General features: G+C 38.4%; 1 protein-coding gene across 1 annotated transcript; it reads right to left on the bottom strand.

Moving 5' to 3' along the window:
* Nucleotides 1–6,889: 6,889 nt before the first annotated feature.
* Nucleotides 6,890–9,721, bottom strand: LOC149155470 (coatomer subunit delta-2-like). Its single transcript, XM_089445615.1, has 8 exons — nt 9,470–9,721; nt 9,211–9,382; nt 8,772–9,076; nt 8,384–8,585; nt 7,776–7,929; nt 7,576–7,638; nt 7,305–7,401; nt 6,890–7,201 (listed from the first exon to the last, which is right to left on the bottom strand). The coding sequence occupies exons 1-8, from the start codon at nt 9,665–9,667 to the stop codon at nt 7,112–7,114; spliced, it is 1,281 nt and encodes a 426-aa protein (XP_089301741.1). The 5' UTR covers nt 9,668–9,721; the 3' UTR covers nt 6,890–7,111.
* Nucleotides 9,722–10,193: the final 472 nt, after the last annotated feature.

Here is a 10,193-nt window from a genome sequence, read left to right as displayed (position 1 = left end):
TTACCCTCATCGCATGCATGGTGTCATTGATGATGGGTTGTGTCTGGTATATAGACAGTGGAGCCTCATTCCACATGACCGACGATAAAAGTTTATTCGGTACCTTGGAGGAGAAAGACCTCAAGATGCGCATAGAGATGGGTGACAATGGAAAGTATAGTGTTTCAAGAGTGGGCATGGTTGCTTTTCAGAGGGAGCATGGAGCTCCTATCACCTTGACAGATGTGAAGTATGTGCCTGGACTGAAGAAGAACTTGGTATCGGTCGCGATGTTGGAGGAGAAATGCTACGATGTTGTCTTCAGTAAGGGAAAGGTTTTCCTTAGACACATCACCACGAGACAGGTGAAACAGATCAACTCACGAGTTAAGAACATGTATGCTCTTAAGGTTCAAGATGCATGCAAAGCCTTGAGGAGCAAGGCAAATGTTAGAGACTTGGTGGTTGAGAGGGAGAGTAAATTACCTCTCAACATGCAGTCCCAAAAGAAGTCTCAGACAATTGTGGAGGAGCCACAATTGGAGAAGTGGGCAGAGGGATCACATGCAGCCATACCTCCAGGTGTGAGGTGGGGCGATGTGAAGTGATAGTCTCAAGAAGGCTGAAATTGGGCAAGGTCTATTGAGAGGTTTTATCTCATGAATCGTACCTTGCTACGGGAGCCCAAAGTTCATAGTAGCAGAAGGAATCAGTGGGATTGATGCAGTCAGAGATCAAAGTGATAGAAGCAAGAGCAATCAGATACTGAAGAGTGTAGAGAAGGATTGACAATAGTGCAAAAACATTGAGTCAGCAGAAGCGCAAAGTTTTCAGTTGACAAAGGCAATAGCAGTGAGAGACTTTGATGACATATGCATCATACTGATTCAAGTTGGATGTTTTTTTTTTTGTTTCTGGAGTTGCTGGAGCAACAACACTAGAGAGAAGTGTTGCATGCATAACATTCCAAAGGTTCACGATCGGGATCGAGTTGAATTCCTTTCTTGTTGAGAGGGAGTGTTGAAAATAGCAACAAGAAATGATAAAAATAGAATCCATAATATTCCAATTTTAATTTGTCCTTGAATTAAAATCGAATTTAGTCTCACCAGTTTCTTGGAAATAATTAATTAATTCATTATGGATTAATTAATTGGAGAAGTTCAAGTTAGAAGTCTTTCTGAAGTCATGCAAGAGTTATCCCTTAAATTAAGGAGATTATCCCTTATTTAAGGAGATAAAATTGAGTTATTTTGAGTTGTAATTAGTTAACTCAGTTTACAGAGTTAAGTCCAGTTGAATTAGTTCCACACTGTTTGAGGAACTAATTGTGAGTTATCAGTTAGTTGATGCATGCATGCATTCAACTAGTGTACTCCAGATAACTGAAGATTCCCTCATCAATAACTCATGCATGTCTGTTCTGAGAAAACTCAGTTGAGATTAATGTCAAGGACAGTGTACTATCAGTTGCATGTGTTTTCCTATAAAGGAAACTCATGCATGCAATCAAGGTAAGGTTCCTTGAGGATTGTGCAGTTCTGACAAGGTGTGAGATCAGTGTGAGAGATCAATGTTCCACTTGGTAACAGGGGAATCACCCAGGGGAAACTACGCAAGGAAATAGGAGCTTGAAGAGCAGAGAAGAAGGCTTGTGAGAAGCTTTGATTTCCTGTGAGCATCCAAGAGGATTGTACTGAGAGATGGCTAGCTGTGAGAGCTAAGGCTTTGTATAATTTTGATGTATTTCCACCTTGTATGATAATACAGATAGTGGGGTTTTCAGCTAAGGCTTTCCCCTGATTTTTTTTCTGTGTTTCATGTGCATTGGTTCTTCTTCTTCTGGTTATATGTGTTCAGCTCGATCTTGCTCAATCTTTAAGCTTCCGCAAGTTTGATAGTAGAAGTAGATTATAGTATTTTACTTTGGTTATATTACATTATCAGGTTAATCTACAATCAGATTTTCTGCATAGCCTTAGAGGTAGATTTGTAGAGAATTTGCAGAATTTCTACATGGTATCAAAGCTAGTTTATTTGTAGAGAAATTTCTACATTTTTCAGCGGCAACGTTGTGGCTGCAACAGCTTTTCCAGCGGCAAAACTGTTCTCTGCGGAACTCTGCTGACAGCCCCCTCGGCTCCTTTCTTTCTAGGCGACAGCAGCAATGGCTCCTTTCTCGACGGTAGAAACAGTCCCTCTTCTCGTTCAGAATGAGTGGCTCTCTCCAACGGCCTCAGCCCCTTGACTGTTTGAACAACGACTCCTCTTCCGCAGCAGAACAGCAAGAAAAAAACGGGCAACAACAGTCCCTCTTCTTGTTCAGAATGAGCATCTCTCTCCAGCGGCCTCAGCCCCTTGACTATTCGAACAGCATCTCCTTCTCTTCAGCAGCAGTACAACAACAACGACAAAAAACGAGCTCCAACACACAGTGCAGCTCTCCAACACGCAGGCTTCTCTCCCACGTGGCCAACTTATCCAATGAGCACGGCTTCAACGTGCATGGTTTTCAAAAATTATTGTGGTTTCCAGCAACGGCTCCTTGTTTGCATGGCAGCGTTAAACAAAATGATGACTTCCGTGCAGGCACATTCAAATGAACCCTGTCTCCTTCAATCGGACTACCCAATTGCTCTAATACCATTTGTTGGTCTCAGGAATTCATTAAACAAGAAAGAAAGGTAAAGAAATTGAATGGAAACTGAAATACACACAAGTAAACACAAATAGTTTTACATAGTAAAACCTTGACAGTGTGTCAAGGAAACCTCCACGAGGCAAGGGATTGGAAATCTTTATTAATCAAAAATGATTCTCCATGATACATCCTCTCGACTAGTCACCAATTTCATATGAGTCTTTCCTCCGTTACATAATTGTTATTCGTTATGAAATAACTTACAAAACTAATTGGCAGTAATTAATAAAGATTTTACTCATAATTACATTATTTGTTGTCACATTTCAACAACATGGGGCCTAGGTACAATGACAAACAATTAGGCAGAGATTCTAGGCCTCTATCAAGGTCTCTTAATAGCGAAAGAACAAGTACAAGAGCTCACCATTCTAGGAGACTCCCTTTTCATTCTTCAACACTTACTCAAAGGAGAAATCATTAGAGAACATAATGAAAAGAGTTTGGGGAATGACCAAAGCTATACTATCATTACCTTCTTCCATGTTCTTCATGAACTCAATAGAGGCTGACAAATTAGTTATTGAGGGTTGTAAAAAAAAATTTGGAGATTTATTTATCAATGACCTTCTTAAGCCATCAATCCTCCCCTAATGAAGAAGCACCATCCTAAGCGTTTTTTGTCCCAAATAATTAATTCCATTTGGGCCAAATTTTGGGAAATTAGGTGGCCATTTGGCCTTGTGTCAACTGGGTGTGAATCAACACATGCAAAACAACCACACATACTTGCATCATCACAACATACCTTGGCATTCAACTCAGAGATTATCACAAGTACAAAATTATCATTCCACAACATATGGATTCAAGACATCATACCAAGGATACGGAGTTTTTCAATTATGAAGAATTATGGTTTGTGGAGGGCGAGCAAATGTGAGATAGACTTAAGGTGGATGCATGCACAAACTCTCGACCCTTTACCAGATGTGGAGGCAATCTTGTGCGATTGCTATAAGAGGAAGGAAGATGTTTTGGTGGTTACTAGGATCGTTTATACCATCCTCCCAGTCAATCTTAGTATTTACAGTGTGTGGACAACTCTCAATCTCTGTGTTCAGTGTTTGGATAACTCTAATCTCAATCCCAATTTCTCAATCCAGTCCATGTTTTTCCGGGCACTTTGCATGTCGTGTTGGAAGCCGTAAGTATATAATGCTTACACTTTGAGGCATCCCATATTGGTGGAGTCTCTAATTTTGAAGGTTCCTTATTGGAATAGCTTCTCTAGCTTGAGTAGAACAACAAAAACAAACATTGGAAAATGGATAAGCCTGGATAACTCTATTGAATACTGTCAAAAGGTTGCACTGTAGGAATCTTATAGCCAACCTGGCTTAGAGAGTTGACGAAATACAATTAGATATCTTCACCCTTAATCTGAAACAAAAAGATCAAGGAGCATTCATAAACCATGAAATGGATGAAATCCACAATTTGAAAGATTGCTCAGGGCGACAAGAGGATGAAATGGATGCACTGCGTAAGGAAATTGTTGAGTTAAAGGAACAACTCAAGCAGGTGAACAGTGCCCTCAATGAAGAAGCCAATGCAAGCCCTCAACCAACAACAAAAGAATTGGATTTGAATGAATTCCCTCAAGATGATGGCAGACTCAAAGGATACAAGGATTATGTTTTTAAATAGCATCTATGTTTTTCAAATGTTGTCTTTTGATGGGATTTTTCTGTAAAGTTTGCACCTACAGAAATCCCAATATTGCAGATCTGTGGCATATTCTAAGTGTAACTATCTCCTGGTCACGAGACATAGAATTGAAAGTCTGAAGATGAAAGATGTAATTCTTGATGTATTTAACCAAGCACAAATTTATAATACAAATACTCTTTCTTGTTTAAAAAAACAGAAGAAGAAGAAAGAGATTGTTGGGGTTGCACACAATCTCAGTTGCAATAGTTAGCTCTATCCTCTGCATCAACATAACTTGAGCTTTGTGGGTGGTTGAACTTTGGTCTAATCACACGAAATGTTTTCACTGAATAATTTGACGCCAACCTGATTGACAGATTAACAAGGTTTTAAGTATATAATTCTGTTTTCACTGAATAATTTGACGCCAACCTGATTGACAGATTAACAAGGTTTTAAGTATATAATTCTCTGGCGGACTCGTACTATAAAAAAAATTTCACTTCCCCGCCCCACTATCATCTATTCCCAAATCCCCTCCCCTTGTCTACCCATTCCCAAAAACATGTAAATTTCCAAATATAAAGGCACTGGTGGCTTCAACTTGATATTCATAAACATGTGAATATTACGTTAAAACTTAAACGATTGTAGTGATCAGCATGATTGTAAGTGTCTCGGAACAAAAGTGTGCAATAAAATCTAATAGCAGTCATAAATATGTGAATATTAGCCCTGAAGCCACTGTAGCCATCAGGATGCGTGTAAGTGTCCTTGAACGAAAGATGTGCAATAAAATATCTAAGTTATGGTAGGCAAGCAAACAACAACGATATTATTATTAAAAGTGTTCGTATCAGCTTGTCCTTTCATTTACAGTCTGTAAGTTTGCCTACTTAATCATGAAAAACCATCGCTTTTTTAAACAAGTAATATATAAGAGAGTAAGCCTATCATCTGGTTTTTAGCTTGGATAAATAATTCTCGAATATTACACAAACATAAAACATGCAGAACAGATTCCAATGAAAGTGCCAACAATGAGCAACTTTGCTGTTTTGCCAACAAGGATGCACATAAAACTCAGTATTATTTAATAAGCCTATCATCTGGTTTTTAGCTTGGATAAATAATTCTCGAATATTACACAAACATAAAACATGCAGAACAGATTCCAATGAAAGTGCCAACAATGAGCAACTTTGCTGTTTTGCCAACAAGGATGCACATAAAACTCAATATTATTTAACAACTTGAGAATCAAGGCAGGCCCCTGTGTGAAAGAAGGCATGGTAAGTACAACGCCCTGTGCAAACTTCACCCCACACCTCCTACCCCCACCCACACGGTAAGTGCAACACCCCCCACCCACACTGTGTGATGAATGCTTGAATTTGCCAACAGGGGTATAGGTTAAGTTGTTCATGGTTTCGTGGCTGCAAGTAATGACTGACTTATCAAAGCACCTATTTTAAAAAGAGTTCAAAAATGCGATATTCTTTTTATTTAAGTAAAAATGACTTTTGATTTTTCGTAATACAGCCAAGGACAGGGAAAACTACATCAAAGTTTCCCTTTGAACCTACAACAACCGTAACAAATATGACACTAATAATTACTGAAGATTGTGTTGATGCATCCTCGTTCTAAATGAGATCCATATAAGTGGGCAGGAACGTATTATTGTAGGACAAAACCCCACCTTAGGTAAATGCATAAGATCACTTGCAATTATATACACCACATGAATAACCACCACAAGACAAAGAGGGCACACCATTTATGATATTGGAACCGCTGGCAAGGTTAGTACCTTGAGAGGAGGACATATCATATCAACCGGAGGACTTGCACCCCAGAGCCTGCTTTAATATTGTCAAAGATTTTTAGTGCATGTAATGCCTCATAAACCACCTGTAACTCATATTTGTTATCCATGTAGGATTCTTCACAACACATACATGATTAGTAGGATCAAATGTGGAATGAAACATCATCATAGGGATACGCCACTCTAGTAAGATAGCTTGCAATTACAAGCATCATGGAGATAACAACCACAAGCTAGAGAGAGCCCACCAGGCATGATACCAGAACTGCTGGCAATTTTAGAAAAACAGAAGGAGGATGCTATAACATCAAGCCAGGAATTTGCACTCCAAACCCCGCTTCTGGACTAGCAAAGTTTTTAGTACAGGTAATGCCTCATAAACCACCTATCTCGCCATTATGATGCAAGTGCAATTATTCAAAACATAGATAAATGTGCTGTGTGCAAACTGTTGAACCAGTAAATCAAATTACCCACATGATGTCGAGTTGTTGCTTTGTAAACCACCACACACTAACTGACACAATCTTAAGATGTAAGCAGATCAACCATGTGAGAATCAGATAACTGTGAAAATACCATGCATTAATTGACTCGACATTGATATTAATTACTTGAAGGGAGAAAACAAAATTGCACTTCAACCGACAAACTTTAATGACTACAGAATTGAGTTATCTTTTACAAAATAACCACTAAGTTCTGAAAATAAGTAGTCGACAAAATTTACAACGAATAAACTAGATATTAGAATTTAACATACCATAACCAAGCCGGCCAACTTAAACCAAAGGCCATGGATCTGGCAATATACAAATAAGCCAATTTCCTATTCGATACTAAGCAAATAAAATGTAGAATGCTGAGTTTAGTAATCCATTCAAGTGCGCAATCAGGTAAGGTCATTTCAGCTGGACCTTCAATCGTAGCTCAGCAATAACGTGAATTTACACAACTTGGTAATTCTCTGTTATCAGTTGTGTTCGACTGGCAAACTTTAATGGACTCCCTCCATTAACTGGTATCACATTGGCGACCTGCATCCCCATATAATACACAGAATTGAGGGTTACATGCTTGTCAAAGGAGTACAGCAACCTGGGTTTTTCTTATCATACCTTGAAAAGGAGAGAAAGTTACCTTGATATCACAAAAGGTCTTAGCTGTAGAAAATCTCACATCTATAGGGAAAAACGATGATGGATCTGCCGGGGGCACAACAAACTCCATAGATCCACTGGAAAAGAGGAGAGAAATTTGTAAAACTTGACATCATGGCAGAAGCCAATAAAGTAATATGGAAACAGAAACATATACTGAAAACAAGAAAGTGAACACATCAAGATCATATTAACACTTAATGTCCTAGGTTAAACTATTATAAAGAAAATGGCATTTTCGTATATCGTACCTGCGATTAGTGGAATCTATGAGAAAGATTGACCACTCTAACACAGATCTACGAGCATCGTACCTGCATGTTCAAGATCGTTGTTATATAAATGGGAAACTAATCTCTGCTTAATGGTGAGGTTTCATATTCATATTTAGAAACTTTTGAAAAAAATAATGACAAGCGTAATATAAATACATGTCACTTAAAGAACTAACCTCCAGTCCCCATCAACTTGATTGACAGTTGGAGGATCTCGAAGTGCAGGCAAAGGAATCGAAATCACAACATTTTGTAGGTCAAAGACCTCTGATGCTTCATACTCAATATTAACATATGTCTCCCCACTTGAAACTGACGGCCAGCAGTTGACTGCAAATCATGTAGGAAAGCAAGTTACCATGGTACTACCTTTAAAATATGTAATTTGTACTAGGAATCTGCATACTTTAGAGAGCCTCCTGTTTAAAGATTTGTGAGACTTGCCCAAGCATTGTTTTTGAAATTGAGATCCATGTGTAATTTGTATAAAATCCAGTCTCTAAATGTCAATGGTATTTGTATATTGATGCATGGAAGCCAATAAACCCTTTACTAAAACAAAGAGAACAAAAAGGAACATGATGGCATAAGTATAACTGAATGAACACAACAACGACATATATCATATGGATAGCATATGTCTATATTGATTATAAAATACAGTGATGCAATTTAATCCTACAGTAAGCCTGTCACATGATGGGCCAGCAATGCTCAGTAGCATAAAGAACAACAAGAATTCCATAAATTTGTGTAAAAATTTGTGCAAGAAATGTGGACTTACTGCTCAAAGGAACCACCGACTCTTGGGCACTTTGCATTCTCCATTTAACCAAGCCCAGACCCAATGGATCACCCAGTTGGCCTGCTGCTGGGAATGGCTTACTAGGATCCTTAAGGCCCAAGAGGTTCTCCCTTAAAAAGAGATCCTTGTTGATATTTGGATGTGTCTTAAATTGGAAACTTTCATTTCCACCTGTTTCAATCTAGCAGGGTAGATATCTCAAATTAGAGCTCTATACATCAATTTACCAATGCTTGTTCCAAATATGTAATTAGAAAAACATACTCGGGCACAGACCTTGAAACAGACATTTTATAACACACGTTTATAAATATAAGGGCAAACATGGTGCAATGAAGAAGGTTCAAGCTAAATATTTATTCTCTACCTGGACCTGTATGAATCCATCTTCTTTTTTCAGAATTTGAAGACCAAAAGTACCCTGTACTTCTAGGTTACTTAGCCCGCCATCACGCTTGAGAACCACAGTAAGCTTCTCTTCAATAGTTATCGTGATAGGGTCTGTTGCTGTTGGAAGAGATGATTTTGATTGCCCAGCAACTGGTTGCACATCCTCAGTGATCACTTCTCCTTCTGCTTTCAGAGACTCCAAAAACTGGTTTGTTTTCTGTGATTTCCCTAGTTGCATGCCCATACCTTTAGAAGGAACAGTAGCAGGTGCAGATGCCCGACCTGAACCACAACCACAGTTCACAATTTGCTCATTTGAATACAGGTTTAGAAAGCAATAACCAACGTAAAGAATGTCAAGTTTGTTTCACTGTCAGCTTGAACTTGTAAATTGCTGAATGCTTGCAATAAATAACCTTTTGCTTTGCTAGAAAATGAATCTGGATCTAAACTTGGGCTAAAACTAGAGTTGCTCCCAAAACCACCTCCACTTGAAATATTCATATCACCAAACCCAATATCAAGTCTGGCTGATCCTGTTGATTGTAATGACGTCAAGCCTCCCCTTTCTGACTTGTTCTTTTCAATCTACATCACAACAAAGAATGGAGTAAAACAACTGAACAAAACCTGTAACATCTCTAAACATGGCCAAGTAATTTGCCTATACAATACCTTGATCTTATCAATCTCACTTGCTTTCCGTTTCATAACATCTTTTGTCTCATCTATCTTGCTTTGCATTATTAGTTTGTGAAGTCGCTCTTCGTGACTCTCCATCTCACAGTATTGCTTAATTTGCATAATAGTCACATTCTCATTATGCCCAAGTGCGATAGCTTCATCGAATGCAAAGATTATCTCAAATGCCATTCTACAGATTCCTTCTTCATCCAATTCAGGGGAGTATTCAGGCACCTAACACAATCAAACCATCCAATAAGACTTGATGTTATTAGAAAAAAAAAAGACAACGGCAGTATTAAATGAGATACTAAACATGATTTCTTTTGTTGAGATTGTTCAAAGATAAAAATACTTCAAAATAATAGTGAATTAGTTATCACAGGGAACACTTTTATTAGTCTTATTTGAGACCTTAGATTTACTCCCAATAAAGCCGAAGCCGTTAGCTCAATCACTTGTACCAATGTTGCTGGGCATTGGCTAGTTCCATGCCCACAGGCAGACCCACTAGTCTATGCAGAGGGGTTTACTAGGGATGCCATCTATGAATGTGGTGAAGTATCCCTTGAGTTTCCCGTGAAATTTTCTTGGAAAGGAAAAAGATTAAGTCCCAATAGCAACGAAAAAGATCAACTCTCAACAAAAAACACCTACATATTGCAGGCAACTTTCAAAGAGTGTGTTAGCTGTTGGAATTTGACAACTAATTATG

Source organism: Pinus tabuliformis, chromosome 9 (assembly GCF_031772625.1).
Source record: "Pinus tabuliformis cultivar Carrire ecotype Pingquan chromosome 9, CPIR1, whole genome shotgun sequence".
NCBI lineage: Eukaryota > Viridiplantae > Streptophyta > Pinopsida > Pinales > Pinaceae > Pinus > Pinus tabuliformis.
This window is presented reverse-complemented; position numbering and strand designations above follow the sequence as displayed.

Excerpts from the sequence above, each read along its gene's own strand:
- LOC149155470 (XM_089445615.1), bottom strand. The coding sequence starts at position 9,667 with ATGGCATTTGAGATAATCTTTGCATTCGATGAAGCTATCGCACTTGGG. Across the intron at positions 9,383-9,469 it reads GTGAGATTGATAAGATCAAG|ATTGAAAAGAACAAGTCAGA; the intron begins GTATTGTATAGG and ends GTTGTGATGTAG. Across the intron at positions 7,402-7,575 it reads ATAGATTCCACTAATCGCAG|TGGATCTATGGAGTTTGTTG; the intron begins GTACGATATACG and ends CCTCTTTTCCAG.